The sequence below is a fragment of the Paroedura picta genome, chromosome 8 (assembly GCF_049243985.1).
Source record: "Paroedura picta isolate Pp20150507F chromosome 8, Ppicta_v3.0, whole genome shotgun sequence".
Lineage (NCBI taxonomy): Eukaryota > Metazoa > Chordata > Lepidosauria > Squamata > Gekkonidae > Paroedura > Paroedura picta.
In genome coordinates this window covers 70,120,847-70,138,269 of record NC_135376.1, presented here as the reverse complement: position 1 = coordinate 70,138,269, position 17,423 = coordinate 70,120,847, and the positions used below count along the sequence as shown (strand labels likewise).

Here is a 17,423-nt window from a genome sequence, read left to right as displayed (position 1 = left end):
CAGGTTAGAAAGTACACCTTGGTGCGACCTGATCTTGATTCCTACATAAACATGAGGTAGGAAAAAGAAGAGTTGGTTCTTATATGCTGCTTTTCTCTACCCGAAGGACTTACAAAGCGACTTACAATCACTGTCCCTTTCCTCTCCCCACAACAGACACCCTGTGAGGTGGGTGAGGCTGAGAGAGCCCTGATATCACTGCTCGGTCAGAACAGCCTTATCAGTGCTGTGGCGAGCCCAAGGTCACCCAGCTGGCTGCATGTGGGGGAGTGCAGAATTGAACCTGGCATGTCAGATTAGAAGTCCGCACTCCTAACCACTACACCAAGCTGGCTCTGTATAGGAGGGGACCTATAGGTCTTAAACCTGTTAAAAAATGCTCTGCAAAGGCTTCATGTGAGAGTGCAAAGGGAGTGGACTAATTGTTGTATTCAACTGTTTTTCTCTGTGCTTAGCAGGTTGTATGCAGCAGAAACACTCTCAACGTTCTCAGGTCATAAAACGATCCTTTTAGTGCAAGTCAGCACTCTCGTAAGTGATCTGAAAAGAAAAAGTGCATCAAATCTCCTTTGCTCCTTTTCTCCCCTTGCAATCTCTTTTTCCCGAGTTCTTCTCAAAGAGCCCCATCACAATCGGATCAGTGGCTAGGAGGTGGGGTTGGGGGGATTAGTCAAGCTAAGTCAGTGCAGTCTCTCATGTTGTTGGAAGGGGCTCCCAATTCAGTGAATCTCATGGCAGCTGTTTCAGTCAAGGCTCTCATGTCAAGTCAGCTGGGGAATGGGTGCAACTCCCCCTTTCAAAGGGAGATGTGGTAGAAAGCACTGAGCCAACCAGGAAGGTTCCTGGGTGGTATCCACCTCTTAAACACTGCCATTTGCTTAGTAGTAGCACCCAACTGGGACATGGGATACCTCTTCTCATGCAGAGGTATGCAGATGCATGCGGGCAAAGGGAGCAGCCTGACTGCACCAGTCACTGGATAGAGGTACCTTGTTGGTGCCTCAACTGCCTGGCAGTCCAAGGCTGATGTGGGCTAGTGGGCAGTCTCTTAGGACAGCCTACTAGTTCAATTTCTTATGACATAATGACTGGTTAAGACTGGTGACGAGGAACAGTTGTGACCCTCCACTTCACACTATCAAGTATACTAGAGCAAGTTCCTCACATGGCCCGTTGTCCAGCAAAGCCATGGTTCATAGCCCACAACTCTGCTGGACCAAGAGCCATATGAGGAAATTGTTGTTCTAGTGACTTTGCAAACTCAGGGGCCTATATTCTCACAGAAAACACCTACGCTGGGGAGTAACCTGCACACAATGAATGCTAATGGATTCCCATGGGTGAGGATAGGATTTGGCCTGAGTTTCAGCTATGCGTCAGTGTTTGCACCACTAAACAACCAACCCAGCCCAACCTTCCCCTCAAAATACCTATTAACTGAGGTTTTAAAAGATCAAGCTCCCTTCCCCCCTTTTTTTGCTTTGTTTTTTTGCCTTTGACTGTCAGTGTTCTCAGAATAAGATGCAGGCTCAGCTTTCATGACACTATTTGGGGAGGGGTTATTTTTCAACTTTAGAAAGTGCTTTTGTGTGTGCTGGCATCCTTGGGTAATTTCTCCAGTATATCGATATACTTTGTACCTGAATATATATCTCAAAATGATGAAACGCACCCACTTTCAGGGAAGGCTGATGGGACACTTGTAAAAAAATGTATGGGCATTTACTGACCGATAAAAATACTTCTTATAAATACCTGGGCATTTAATAACCAATAAAAATGCTTCCTATAAAGAAATTACATAAATGAGACGTTAAATTAGTTAAGACGAATAGATTGAAACTGTACAACAAAGTACATTTCTACAGGCAAGTAATGCCTCATTGTTAAGGAACTGCCCTCCATTCTCATTCATAAAGAATGCCTTCCCCCAAAGTTAGTGAATAATTATTGGACTTAACCTTGACCCTCCTTGTTGGCTTATAGTGATTATTTGAGCCATAAAACAATAACATAGAGAAACTGCAGGATGAAAGTTGTAGTGATTGGTTATGCCTCTCTTCAGTGTGAAGAACTGCCCCCTGCCCCCCCTCCCATTTTATTTCACGGTTTTACTTTCAGATCTTTCTTTACCTGTATGGGTCTACTACAAATATTTTCAAAATATTTTTTCAGCATAAAAAGTCAAGTCCTACAAATGAATATAAACATAGTTCAAATATACAAAAATCCCACAGAGCAAGCCTGTTGATAAAAGTTATAACTTGAACTCACAATTACAACACGGCTACCCACTTGAACCTGAACCCTGATTTTTTAAAAAGAATTTGTGAGCAAACTTTGGAGTCCTCTAGAACCCTTCAGCAGACCGAATGTTCAGTACTAAAATTAAAGGGGGGGGGGTGCATGGAACATTCAATCTGCTGAAGAGTTCTAGAGCAGGGGTAGTCAACCTGTGGTCCTCCAGATGTCCATGGACTACAATTCACATGAGCCCCTGCCAGCATTTGCTAGCAGGGTCTCATGGGAATTGTAGTCCATGGACATCTGGAGGACCACAGGTTGACTACCCCTATTCTAGAGAACTCCAAAGTTTGCTCACTGTTAAGCTCTCCAAGATCCCAATATAAGTGTTAACTATTACACCACACTGGCCTCACCAAAGCCAATTATAGCATATCAAATGAGATGGGTTGATAGATGATGCATTAAGAATCAACTATTCCTTGCAAAGCTGAAATATTGAAAGTTGGTTGGTTTCAGACACCACATTCAGCTTCCAGAATGACAGAATTGTGAGCCAGCTTTTAAGACAAATAAATCTTTGTCGAGCTATACAACGCTTTCTCTTTTTATGAAACAGATAAGCCATGAAAACTGATAATTACAGGATATTATGAATTAGTGAATATATTTCAGAACGAAGTTTGAGTCCAGTGGCACCTATAAGACCATGAAATTTTTATTGCTTCAGTCCAACATGACTACCCTCTTGGATGTATCTCAGTTACTATTTTTAAAAAATTCTTCAAGAATATATTTATTTTGGATAGTCTAAATTAATAGTGAACAAAAATAAAGCATGGGGCTGAAATGTTAACCAGAAAATATTTCCTCCATTTCATCTTAAGTCAATATAAGAGGTCTTGAGAGGGCATTAGTGAAAATCACTGGTAAAAACCTTAATGAAACAATTCTACTGCCAAAACAAAAGCGCATCTGCCTTAACTTTCATTTCAGAGTATCTGTTGTGGGGAGAGGAAGGGCAGGCAATTGTAAGTTGCTTTGAGACTCAAGAGCCTCTTGTGGTGCAGAGTGGTAAGGCAGCAGACCTGCAGTCTGAAAGCTCTGCCCATGAGGCTGGGAGTTCAATCCCAGCAGCCGGCTCAAGGTTGACTCAGCCTTCCATCCTTCCGAGGTCGGTAAAATGAGTACCCAGCTTGCTGGGGGGTAAAACGGTAATGACTTGGGAAGGCACTGGCAAACCACCCCGTATTGAGTCTGCCATGAAAACGCTAGAGGGCATCACCCCAAGGGTCAGACATGACTCGGTACTTACACAGGGGATACCTTTACCTTTACCTTGAGACTCATGTGGGTAGGAGTCTTCTTCTGCTTCTTCACCATCCCATATGGTGGAATTTGCAGAAGGATTCCATTTGCTGGGTGGAATCACCTGCTTGAGTAAGGCAAGGCCTGATACGTCTATGAATTTATGCATGGATGCAACTAAACCTACTAAAAAATTATGCAATTTTTTGCATTTGGGGATAAACTGGAGCTTCCTGAAAACATGAAAGTGATGCCAAGAAAAATAGTGTAGAACAGTGGTCCCCAACTTGCGGTCCGGGGCCTGGTGCCGGGCCGAGAAGGGCATGGCGCCGGGCCGCGGTTCCCTCTCCCCCCCCCCCCCCCGCAGTAAAAAACTTCCCAGGCCACAAGCCTGCGGCCAGGGAAGCTTCTTACTGCGGGAGGGGGGGGGAGGGAATCAGGGCCGCGCCGCGCATCACGCATGCGCGGCCAAAATTGTGCATGCACGGCACTTCTGCGCATGCGCGCAAGTGCTGCGCATGCACGATTTTGGCCGCGCATGCGCGATGCGCGGGCGGGGCAGTTGCCCTGCCGGTCCCCAGCCGAAAAAAGGTTGGGGACCACTGGTGTGGAATACAAAGCTTTGCATATCATCATTTCAACAGGGAACAAAGTTTGAGTCCAGTGGCACCTTTAAGACCAACAAAATTTTATTCTGCTGCTTCAGACCAACACAACTACCCACCTGAATATATCTTTTCTAAGAGGGAGGGTCATTTTCCATTTATCATAATCTTTCAGGTGAATATGGTAGCTCTCAGTACTACTGAGTCTAGTATCAAATAGGATAAAGTACCAACTGCTTCCTTTATATTTTAAAAACTTTGAGTTCTACTAGTGCATACTTCAGAACAGTGCTAACTGGCCTGACTGTTGGATATTCCAATTACACCTTCTCCATATCCGTGAAAGTATTAGTCGGCACAAAAGAAGGTCCCTGCTGGCAGGAAATATCTGGCGGTACTCACATCTGACATGGCAGAAACAGGCAGAAACAGGAACATTGCCTGTATTGATGAGTTCCTGGAGTAATGTCCCAAATGTCCAGGTTTTGCCATATCCGTAATTGAACCCTTAGGGGATGGCTGTGGAAGGGGTGGAAGGCTTTTTTCTCTGCCATCTGAAGGTGTGTGGTTTTAAAGATTGGGGATTATCGGGGATTTTATGGGGTTTTATGTAATCTACCTTGAGTCCTACCAAGGAGGAAGGTAGAATATAAATGTAACTAATAAATAAATACATAAAAATAAATTATATAGCATGCATGGGCTGTTCTGCTTATTACACAGAAACAGCAACTGATGAAGCACACATCACTTGTGGTTCTTTTCCTGCTTGTAGAGGATCTTTCCTAAGATGAGATCTAAGAGCACCCAGGCAAGTCTATGGCATACAAACCTTACTGCAGTTGCTGGACAAGGCACAGATAGAATTAGTGCAATCAAAGTGCTTTGCTCTATTAGTAGCCACTTCATTAGATTTCAGTTTGTTTAGCTTCTTTTAAACTTTGCCTCCATTTCCGAAGAACGGTTCCAGAGCTACTAGCTACTACACAAAAGGCTCCCCCTACAGTCCACCAAGTGGGTAAGTGATTGAGGAAAAGAATCTGAAAGATAAAAGCAAATACAACATCCATGGTTTTCATTATAGAAACTGGGCCTGCTTTCTCTATTTGCAGTCCTTTTGTAAGAAATATCTGGCCACCCAACCCAAAAAGTCCAATTAATATTAGGAGAAATCGATCCTTGCCACAATGAGGTAAAGTCCATACATCCATTATGAAAAGTGCTATTATGCAGACTAATAATCCAATTACTGCATAATACCAAATGGACAAAAAATAGTGCACAGATTTCCCAACCTTTCTTAATATAACGAACGTTGCAGCTGCAAATATTGCACTAGACAAAGCTGCGATGGTCCCTTTCAGATGATCTGTGTAGCTCCCTTCAATTCCTGCGACTTTGGATCCAAACAAGAAAGGTGGCCGTGCAATCAGCACCACTCCGGTGATTGCAAACAAGGTGAAGAGGAGATCCCAAGGGCTGTATTTCTCCTTCAGAAATATCCAGGCCAGCAGTGATGTGAACACTGGACTGCTGAAAGTAATGACCGTGGCATCAGCAAGAGGCATTACTTGGTAAGCATAGTAGAGGAGAATCATTGCACTAGAGCCAAGTAATCCCCGGAATAAGAGAATGACTCGCTTGCCTTTAGGTCCCAGAAATCCTGTCCTAAAATGAAAGAGAAACATAATTATATTTGTTTCATGGCTTGAAGATTTCATAATCAATTAGCAGTGAAGCTGGACACTTTGGCTCACTGCAGCCAGTCAATCTAACCAGGATTATTTTGGAATGACAGAACTGAACTGTTGGGCAGGTTTTGCTGATACTCAGCAGCATGAGCATTTGGAGTTTTGAGTCTCACTTGGCTTTCAAAGGATACTTAGGGTCACAGGTAGATATCACCTGTAGCATGCAGACTTGCTGAACTGATTCTGGTGGCCAGGGACCGGTTTCTGGCCTACAGGAGTAAGTGGACTGCTCTACAGCCTACTCTGACAGTGTTTGGACAAAATGTATTGCATTCATTCTGACTTGGACTCTGCACTACTGGAGACAGAACTCCCAGGGTGACCATTTGTCCAATTGTGAAGGGTATCTTTCAATTTGTTCAAACTGAGGATGTGGACAGGACCTTGGAAGTTTTAAGATCTACAGCCCTTTCCCCATCTAGCTGAATTTGCTGAGTGGGGATGCTTCACAAGAGGGGGAGGTTGCTCCACCTTGAAGTGGGCAGTGCTACCTCTGCTCCTAAAGAAATCCACCCTGGACCAAGGAGAGTTGAATAACTACCGTCTAGTCTCTATTAATGTACCATCCTTGAGCAAGATTATGAAAAAAGTGGTATCTCAGCAATTTAAGAAATTCCTAAAAAGTGGACTGTTTGGATCTGTTTCAATCCAGTTAAATCCTGAACACATATGTGAGACAGTAGAGAATACAGCCAGTGAGTTTTTTTAAAATTTCAATTTATTCTCCATGAATAACAAGATCAATAAAAATAGAACTGATAGATGTCCTTTTTTCAAACATAAGCCTCCTTCTCCATGGCTACTAAAAAGTTCTGGTGCGTGTCAGCAGTTTCTGTACTTTCCTAAATTGAATACTGCTGTGGCCAGCTTCACTGCTGGAGGGCAGATGCAGCGAAGCCATGCATGTCTCTTCACCACTCTCTGAACGTTTGAGGCCTACCGTGGAAGGTTGTTGTGCAGATGAAATTAGATTAGTGTTGCAGGGATCCTTTTGTTTCTCGTTTCATCTGCACAACAACCCTGTGCAGTAGGCCTCAAGTGTTTAATCTCCACAACCACCTGTATGGGAGGGTGGCCTTAAATGTTTCTTCTGCACAACAACCCTGTCCACCCTTCAAAGCAGCCATTTTAGTCTGGGAAGCTGATCTTTATAATCTGGAGATGAGCTGTAATTCCATGAGCTCTCCAGACCCCACCTGGAGGTTGGCTATGCCTGGGTTGGCAATATTCCTGGAGGCTTGGAGGAGGGCCTTAAAATGGTACTAAGACACAGAGTTCACCCTCCTTTGCTTGCAGAGCTGATCATTATACTCTAGAGATAAGCGATAGTAGAGAGGATCATAGAGGCTTGCAGAATGAGGTTAGGGTGGAGTGATACGGGGTTTGTCCATCCTGGGCTATGGGCTTTGGCCAGCCCTTACTAGTAACTGTTTGTATTTTGGGGCGCAAGCAGACAGTATGGGTCCTGCAAGTCTGGAAAGTGCAGGACAATCTAAATAAATAATATTTACAGATGGAAACTTGTTGCAGAAATATCTTCCTGGAGAACTGAATTCACTGACAGGAAGTTGCAGCACAGGAATGCTGTAAAAGTTCATATAATTAGCGTGGAGCTTTCTTCTAGATTTTTACTCAATCCAGGTACATATGCAGCACTGTCTATGACAAAGATTTGTACAAGACATTTGAACCAGTTCTACAGGTAGCTATAGTTTTTACTATTACTTCTTGTAAGCAAGCTTCTCAGGGTACCGTTTCTGATGCATCACTCTTTTCTGTAGGGAGGACATCTTTTTCTTCTATTGTTTGAAAAAATGATATTGGATTGTTGTGGACTCAAGTTGACAAGTTTCCTCTCTAAGCATTTTGCACATTGCGGCTTTATATATTGCCTATAATGATTGAACTTTGTCAATGAGGTGTGGATTTTCAACCATATGAAGACTATTGCATAAACAGAGAGCAATTTCTTCACTAGTTATGTCTTGCTGTGGTCTGTTGATTCTTGCTTTGAACTAATTTATGGATGTTTCTGGATGATGGAGTGTTTTCTTTCTTACAGATGATACTGTATTTCTGTGACATACATTTGACTAGAATCATTAGCATATACATTTGAAACTACAGATAGTGATGATGTTGAAGGGGAACAGTCCTCAAAATCGTACCGAAACTGGATCTTCCTAAACAAAAGAAGTTAATGCAGTTAGTTACCACCATTTAGTACACATTCCATACACTGGAACTCAGTACAAATTTAGTAATAAAACTGTAATAGAAAGTTCTGTGTATTTCAAACATTATTTTATAATCACACAACTGATTGGTAACAAGTGCAGTTTTGCTCAAACATGAAAACTCAAATACTGATCCACCAGGTAAGCCAGGTAGTCTTTATGAAAGGAGCAAATTTACTAACCTAAAGGTTCCTGAAGGTTTAGATGTATTCCTGCCATCAACTTCATTCTGAGAAGAAACACTTTTCATGCTGTTTCATTCAAGCAACCAGTCCTTTCATTTCTGTGCTGCACTGCTTTCATTTTGCACATGTGCCTGTCTTGTCCATGGGTAGAGAGATTTCATTAAAATATTCCCAAATGAAGCCTCTTTTATTACTTCCTGCTAAACTAGGCTTTCCTTGCTAAAAAAAAATCCCCCACCTAAACACATTAAAGTACTTTGTGCTGAGTCAGACCTTTGGCCTATGAAGGTCTGTCCTGTCTACTCTCATGGCAGTGGCTCTCCTAATTTCACAAGTCTTCTGTTAAGTGACCTTTTAAATATGAGATGTCAGGGATTAAATAAAGGACTCTGTGCACACAAACCTGGTGCTCTGTGCTGCTTTCTGCACACAAATCTGGGGCTCTGTGCCACTCCACACTCCCTCTGGAAGCTACAATCAGACATTTATCCCTTCAGGTCTTTGAAATATTCTGTTCAATCTGTTTCACTTATGTTTGTATTGCCTGCCCCTTTCTCCCAGCAGTTATCTCTCAATTGCTTCTTGTTATTTTTCCAAACCCTCAATTCATAGACCATCTTGACACTTTGCACTTTTAGAAAAAGTTTAACCCTGCATAAACAGACTGGCAGTGGGGAAATGGAGGTAATCAGGTTTGTTATCACATATACTGTTGTTAACACACATTATCTCAGGAGATACCAGTTGCTTAGTTGACCACCTTTTATACTACAGATCTTACAAATGATTAATAGGCTTTTATATATACTGTCTCCTAGTATATAATTACAAGCTTTAATCTTCATCCCACAATGACATCTTTGAGCCTTAAAACATCTTGAATACCTTCATATAAAGCATTAAAAAAACAATCTGATTTACTTGTTTATTCTAGTAGACTTCCTGCCTTCTGCAGAAGACTTGCCATGCAATCATGTTATATAAGTTGCTTGTGGGTAACAAGTCTCCAAGAGCCATCGTATGTTCTTGGTTTTCAGTTTTATTATGGTCATAGACCAGCATAAGATGATACAGAAACATCCATTAAAACCAGGAATTAAAACATCTTAAAAGATAACAATAGAAAATATTTTTCTTTGTTTTCAAACTAATAGCATTATTTGAAAATGTTGACTACCGTACTATGTACCTCTCCCAATCTAACTGCATTATAAGGAAACTATCCCTGCCTTTTCCTCATAGAGAAGGCATAATACTCACTTGTAGTATATTAAACCAGGAAGAATGAACGTCATTTGGAAAACACATCTAAAGGCACTTGCTTCTACTGAATGCACATCTTCAATCATCTTCAGAAACAAAGAAGCCACTGAGAAGAAGAGAGCAGACAGCATTGTATAGAACAAGCCAAGTCCCGGACAGGTCTTTTCCTTGTCTATTTCTGCAAGAGAAGAATTGGAATTTGAAACTAGAAATTGACAATTTACCTGTAATTTTGTGAGCTGTATTATCTAAATTTTGAACAATTACCTGGGGGGGATGTAAATACTACACATTTATTGTAGCCGAAAATATTAAGAGCAATTTTTGATTATGACACTGTGGGTAACCAAGCTGGTGCTCCTTTCCAAAATGTATCATCTGAGGTTATTTTTAAAAACTACAGAAGCACTAAGAACATCTAGACGTGCGGTATATATATCATCTTTGGACCCATACTATTCAGTTGTTTTGTAAATCTCCTGCTTTCATTATGAAGACCAAAGAACTGTCTTGATGGTTTACCAAAATCAGAAAACTATAAGCTCAATTCACCACAACAAAAGAAGCCTAGAGTTCTACTCAACAAATATGTATATAGAAATTCTGGACAATGGCGATAACATAGAATTCCTTGCTTTCATGGAACAATTTACATGCTATAACTGTTGGACTGAGATGTCTGTGACAATCATATTAGGAATGCAACTCCCTCCCCATTGTTTTACTGTAAATTACTAGGCTCGGTAATATTGATGCTCCAATATGTAAGTTTCATAGGTGAGCAGAGATTCCATGTTTCAAACCAAGATGTCACTAGGGGAAACTGAATATTATTAAACGAAACTGGTTGTCTGTTGCCTTGGTTGTAGATTGATAGCCAATTTACCACCATCACCCCTAATCCCAGGTCTTTTTTTAGTGTCTCAAGGACTTGATTTGTATATTATTTTGTAATAGAGATGCTGGTAGCTCGATAATTCTGGAGACAGCTCCCTAGAGCTTCAATTGAAAACAACCTGAGACCATATAACAACACCAGGGTTTATTTCATGACAGGAATTATATTTCCTATGTTGATGTTCTCAAGACATGCTGATGTGTGGAAGCTCTACAGTGAATACACAGACTTTGCATTTCCAGTGACAATGAAAGCAAAATGAATAATCCTTGCAGTGTAGGAACAGCCCATGTAGGCCTAACAGTACATTAAAATCTCATAAATTAGGATGTCCACCTTCACAGAATGACTATGACTCAAACCCAGACAAGATTCCCTCTGCTTGCATTGTAACTCACTACATTAACATACTACAAACCAATTAACAGAATCTATTCTAATGCATCTTACTCTGTCCACATTGGATCAATAAATCTCTGGCAATCATAATGATGCAAAAATAAGTATTTTCCTCCAAAATGTATATAATCTAAGATGACTGAGTGAGTCATCAGCTGCTTGCTAGCTTGGAATCACATCTAGAAAGCTGAGAAGCAGTGTTTGGTAACATTCAAGAACTGCGAATCAAGGTGGCAGAATCCAGACTTATGTCTAGGGCGCCACTGTTCCCAGGATATCTGACATTAAAATCAATCTACAAGTCACAGTATATTCTCAATATGAAGGTGCTGAAATCTACTGGCCACACTAAGCAGCTTTAGATTGATTAGTTTTAGATTCTTTGCTACAAAGAATCAGTCATGGATCTTACTAAAACACAGCAATTATGTCAAAGTAAAGGTAAAGGTATCCCCTGTGCAAGCACCGGGTGACGCCCTCTAGCGTTTTCATGGCAGACTCAATACGGGGTGGTTTGCCAGTGCCTTCCCCAGTCATTACTGTTTACCCCCCAGCAAGCTGGGTACTCATTTTACCGACCTCGGAAGGATGGAAGGCTGAGTCAACCTTGAGCCGGCTGCTGGGATGGAACTCCCAGCCTCATTGGCAGACAGCTTCAGACAGCATATCGCTGCCTTACCACTCTGCGCCACAAGAGGCTCATTATGTCAAAGTACATAAATGCAAAAAACCAAAAAGCAGTCCTACATTAAACAAAAACATACTCTTATTGTTAGAAAATTTTAATAAGGCTGTTTCTAATGATGGTTTGTATATTACCTGGAGTTTTATGCTTTTAAAGCTGTCCCTCTTTTGACTATACCTTATCCCTCAAATCTCCTATTAAGCCCACACTGTTGTTCTGTCAATAGCTTATTAACTGATCAGCCTCCTTTAGCAATCTTTCTCCCTGAATTAGTCTTCCATTCCTCTTCCCAAATACATTTTTCTCTTGTATTTTCTAGGTTCACTTTATTTATCTAATCACAGAATATAGAGTTGGAAGGTTCCTCTAGGGTCATCTAGTCCAACCCCCCTGCAAAATGCAGGAAATTCACAATGACTTGCCCACTACAGTAACCCCAATTCCATGCCCAGATGATACCTCCCCACACAAACACACACCAGAATCCCTGGCCAGTCTGACCTGGAGGAAATTTGCCTCCCTATACCAAAGTGGTGATTGACATTTCCCTGGGTGAGCAAGAAAGGGTTACTAGAACCAAGCGCCGACACAATTGCTTCTGCCCACCCACTCACAACCCCACTGCTAAATTGCTAGTTCCTCACTTCTTACCCCCACTGCTGGCTTTTCCAACATGCCTTCTGGGCAGCAGCTATGGAATCAGCTCCCTGTTTCCTACAGTTCCTAAGTCACTGTTTGCACTAAGACACTAAGGCAGGGGTAGTCAACCTGTGGTCCTCCAGATGTCCATGGACTAAATTCCCATGAGCCCCTGCCAGCGTTTGCTGTAGTCCATGGACATCTGGAGGACCACAGGTTGACTATCCCTGCACTAAGGAACAGTCCTAAAACACGAGGGGCAAAATCGTGTAAGATCATTGGAAAAAGTATAAAATGAGGATCTACTGAGCAGCTATATTAGCAAACTTTAATAGTAAAAAGAATAAATTATACTATGTAAATCATTATGTATTAATTCATTTATACTATTTAAATACATGATATTAATATTGATAAAAACAATATCTTCTGGTATTGTTTCCACCTCATAGTCATCAGTGAATGCTGGTAAAAATTAGGTTGCCAAGAAGTTAATTAATCTGAGTAATATTAAGGGTAGTTTTCCCGCATTCATGCCTTTTGAGCCGGTTACTGCAAATGCTTAGCTTGGCTGCTGAAGAGATCATTGGATAGTTATGAAGCAATACTGCTAGGCAATCACCCAGTCTCAATCCAAAGACAATTTTCATAACATGACCTTTCCTCGGTTCTCTCACAAGGCAGACCAGCACATAACAATTGCTAAAGGAAACAATGGAGTTAGACAAGTGTTTCTCACAACACAAAATGTGCTGGAATTCAGGTTTTAACTTCAGTTTTTGTGATAGTAATCTTTGTCATAGTTTATCCAGTCATAATTTATGATTTCATCATACTTGGGGGCCTCTTTGAGGCAGAATGGCAGCATCAAAATTAAGCAAATAAATAGCAATGCAGTCAAATTCCAGGTTCGCTTTAAGGTTCTGGTTTTAACCTTTCAGGTCTTAATGGAAGAATCCCCTTTCTGGAGAAAATAGCATTGATTCTTTCCCAAGTTTACATGCTTCACTTTACTGCGACCTTCTCAGATGCTGTGTATATTATAAGTAAGTATTGCTGTTTTCACAAAGTGGGTGAAGCACGGAAGTACAGAAAACAGGACGTAAAAATTATGGTACCCTTAAGATTGGAATTGACCAGAAAACAGAAACAAAGAAATTGACTATTGATAAAGCAATGCTGATAAAATCAGCGGAGCTACTCTGGATGTCACTGTGTGCTACACCATTCAGTCTTGGTGCTTTAAGAACATGAAAGCCCTGCTGGATCAGGCCAGTGGTCCACCTAGTTCAGCATCCGGTCTCACACAGGGGCCAACCAGTTCCTCTGGATAGCCAACACCAGGACATAGAGACTTTCCTCTGATATTACCTCCTAGTTTGTGCCTCTGAATGTGCTGGTTCCCCTCCGTCACCATGGCTAGGGGCCACTTTTTATTCCTGTGGCTGTCACTACATCCTCTGGCAGAAAATCCCACATATTAACCACTCTCTGTGTAAAGTAGTGTTTCCTTTTGGCCATCCTGAACCTACTACTGCCCATTAGCTTCAATGGGTGCTCTCGAGTTCTAGTATTTTGGGAGAGAAAGACAAATTTTGCATGACCTCTCGACCTCTGCAGTTCTCCAGTGTGCTTTTTGGGATAAGGTGACTAGAACTGTAACTATTCCAAATAAGGCTGCTCCATGGATCTATACATGGGCATTACAATATTGGCTGGTAACTCTACTCATTGCAGTCATTGCAGGAAACACTGGTGTTTCTTACAGCAAACACGCAAAGTATAAATGTATGTACATTATTAACCATCCATGTCCAGATAAATCTTAGAGTAGTTGCTCAGTTTGGTGTAGTGGTTAGGAGTACAGACTTCTAATCTGGTGATCTGGGTTTGATTCTGCGCTCCCCCACATGCAGCCAGCTGGGTGACCTTGGGCTCGCCACGGCGCTGATAAAACTGTTCTCACTGAGCAGTGATATCAGGGCTCTCTCAGCCTCACCCACCTCACAGGGTGTCTGTTGTGGGAAGAGGAAAGGGAAGGCGAATGTAAGCCACTGAGACTTCCTCGGTTAGAGAAAAGCAGCATACCTTCCAAAAGCCATAGAGAAATTTCCACATCCAGGTAACTTAACATTGTAATACAGTGGAGAAATAATATTTATTCTTCAGCCACCCTGCAGGTACATTATTTAGAGCTCAATTCATCTGAAAATATTAAGCAATCCTCATCCTTAGCAAACCGGTGACACAGACTTCAGGTTTCGAGACCCATACCATTGCATTTGAGCAACAAAGACTAAAGGGAAATAGAATTCATGATCAAGAAGAGACTTTTCTATGTAGGACAGGCCATTTTACACAACCACCATTCCCAGATTAGTGTTTCTGCCCTTGTACCAAATTCCAAAACAAAACATTACAATTGCTACTCAAATACCACAGATTAAAAAAATACTTTTTGTAAACAAAAAAAACCTAACAAACGTCAAGCAATCATCCCAATTCACATTGCACTTTTAAAAATATAATGTTTTCACCTGGAGTATTACAGTGCCAGACTTCCTCCGCCCCCAATATGCTTGCAATTGTTCAGGCTCTGAACCAAACACAGTACTTCAGACCTGGGAAAGTAAACTCCCCAAAATGTTGAATATGAACCAGTTCACAGCACTTCATGCACAAACCCCTTCATTCCAAATCCATAGAGAGACTGGCATAACATTCTCCCATATGAAAACAGAGGAGAGTATATGCCAGCAAGCTAAAGGCATTGATCACTCTATATCCTTTATTGAAATAGTAAATTAGGTCTTTGCTCAATCTGGTTGAGCACTGAGGAACAGAGGCTACAACAGCTGTTGTTCTCACTACAACAGTAGACATGTGAATGGAGTAGACATGTGAATGGGATGCTGCACTTCAAATCCAGTAATATCTAAGCAATCCCCTCCAGAACTAGACTTCTCCCATTCTAGGCTTCTACATACTGGGATTTTTCCCCCTTCTGTTGGGGCGGGGGATTGAACCCCACCTGGCCATAAAACAGTACACCCCAGACACAATTCAACCACCTAAGTGAAAGCTAGGTACTAAATCATGAAGCAACTATGGAATCTCTTCAAAGGCACGCACAAGGCACGCATGTAATGTACAGAAACAGTAAAAAGAATGCTCCAGTGTAACCACCCTGATAGCACCCTGATATGTAACACTGGCTCAAACAACTAGTACCACACATATGCAAAAGAATGTAAGGACAAGGAATTATGTGCACTGGAAATACTTCTGCTGAACACAGGTTAGGCAAAAAACAACCTCTCTAAAACCCGAAGGATTACTTATGTGGGCCTCCCTTAATTCCCAAGTGCATCCCAATTACACAGTCTCCCCTAAACCCATTTGCTACTGGTTTCCACAATTAGATTAGAACTGCTATATGGTCACTGAGGGTTTTGGGAGATGCCTCTTCAGATTCCCACTCAGTTAGGAAGCTCACTGGGTGACCCTTCACACACATTCAGCCGGCTCGACCTACTCCGCACCGCGGTTCTGACACACTGGAGCAAGAGCTGTGCATGCCACGCTGAACTCTCGGGAAGACAGATTTAATGGCTAAGGAAGGGGCATGCAAGGCCTTCGATTCCCCATTTCGCCCTCCAGCAAAAATGGAAAGGGTGCGGGGGTCCGTGTGTGTCTGGAGGGGGAGCTCCGCACTAGGCCGCTTTCTGTTGGCCGCGCAGCGTCAAGCCATACTGAAATCCGAGAGGCTCAAAACTAGCCAAGGGGCGGGCACGTGTGAGCGTCGTCTCATGTAAGCTTTTTCAAGTTGTCAACGGAAGACTAGGGAAGAATGTGTCGACTCCTGAAACTGTATAAAAGAGCGAAGCCTGGGAATGGCAGGAGCAGAAGGAACAATATTAAAGCAACAAGGGGGGGGGGGGGGGATTTAAAGCGGAGTCGAAGGTTTCCTCGAAGTCCAGCGAGATCAGGCGCATTTGTGGTGAGCGAGACCGAGCGGGCTCCCCCTGCCTTTTGCATGACCCGGAGCACCCCGGACTAAGCCCTCTCTACTCCTCCCCGAGCAAAGGGAGGAAGCCGGCCGGGAGCAGCCCGCGCTTGCTTGCCTGCCTGCCTGCCTTCCGTCCTCACCCACCGGCCATGCCGCCTCTCCCGGGCGCCCTTCCGCCGGGGCAGTGGGAGCAGTGGCCAGGCAGGCCGGCATCTTCTTCTTCGCCGCCGCCGCAGAGCTCCGGGGCCGCCTCAATCCACACGCCTTGCCCGGCCCTGGCGGGGTCGGCGGCCGCCTCGTCCCCGCTCTCAGGCTGCCCCATGAGCGCTCCCGCCCGCGCCGCTCCCTCGCTTGCAACTCCCGGCCGGCGTGGAGCCGCCGACTTCCCTGCGCATGCGGCCCTCCGGCCCTGGCGCCGCCCGGGCGAGTTTCTCAAGGCATGTTCACGTGCAGTCGTTTCATAAGCGCTCCCCAAGCGATCTGCAATTAGGCGCGCGGCTCTCCCCGCTTTCCCGTGCGCTCTGGGGGACGCCGCCGTGTTTGAGGGTGAGAGAACCACAACGAACTATGATCGTTGGATGGGTCCTGCCAAAGTTGTCACTAAGATGAGTAAGCTAGGATGGGTAATCAAAGGACATTTTCTTGCGAGTAAGCCCTGTTGGAGCACACGGGATCGGGGCCCATTCTGCACAGGGAAATCCGGCCGCAATAGCACATTGAAAATGCATTGCCCAATGTGTGTGCATTGGACCCTGTTCATGTTTGCTTCTGACACCAGTTCAAAAGTCACCAGTATAGAGGGCGGCCTCGGGCAAAAGACTCCGTCCCAGTTCCCCACCTGCAATCGTGAGAAAATGAAGGGGCAAAGAGAGGAAGATACTGTAAGAGGTTGAAAAACAAAATTCAAATAAAGTATTAAGAACAAACAAAATATGACTAAACACTATGTTAAGATTGCAAATTCTCTGGAACTCTTAAGTTTGGTGTTCATTATAAAAATGGTTGGGACAGAAAACAATGTTTCAAGCTTAGGGTATGATGGGAAAACTGTAGTCTGAAATTTGCCATATAGGAAGAGTTGCAGGTCATTAAAGGGAACACTCTCTAAACAACATACCCTGTTCTTTCAACCAGCTAAATATCAAAACCCTGAAATGAACACCTACTCAACTACCCATTCATGCCTCCACCTATTCTATT

The 17,423-nt window shown here is 43.0% G+C and overlaps 1 protein-coding gene across 3 annotated transcripts; it reads right to left on the bottom strand.

Moving 5' to 3' along the window:
- Window positions 1-3,979: 3,979 nt before the first annotated feature.
- On the bottom strand, window positions 3,980-16,599 carry SLC35G1 (solute carrier family 35 member G1). Of its 3 annotated transcripts, XM_077350287.1 has the most exons (5): window positions 16,368-16,599; window positions 9,591-9,771; window positions 8,077-8,091; window positions 5,453-5,825; window positions 3,980-5,197 (listed from the first exon to the last, which is right to left on the bottom strand). In XM_077350287.1, exons 1-5 carry the CDS (start codon window positions 16,543-16,545, stop codon window positions 5,066-5,068), a joined length of 879 nt encoding a protein of 292 aa, XP_077206402.1. In that variant the 5' UTR covers window positions 16,546-16,599; the 3' UTR covers window positions 3,980-5,065. The 3 variants fall into 3 exon arrangements, with proteins under 3 accessions (XP_077206402.1, XP_077206399.1, XP_077206401.1); XM_077350284.1 differs by having other exon boundaries at window positions 3,980-5,825; XM_077350286.1 differs by lacking the exon at window positions 8,077-8,091 and having other exon boundaries at window positions 3,980-5,825.
- Window positions 16,600-17,423: the final 824 nt, after the last annotated feature.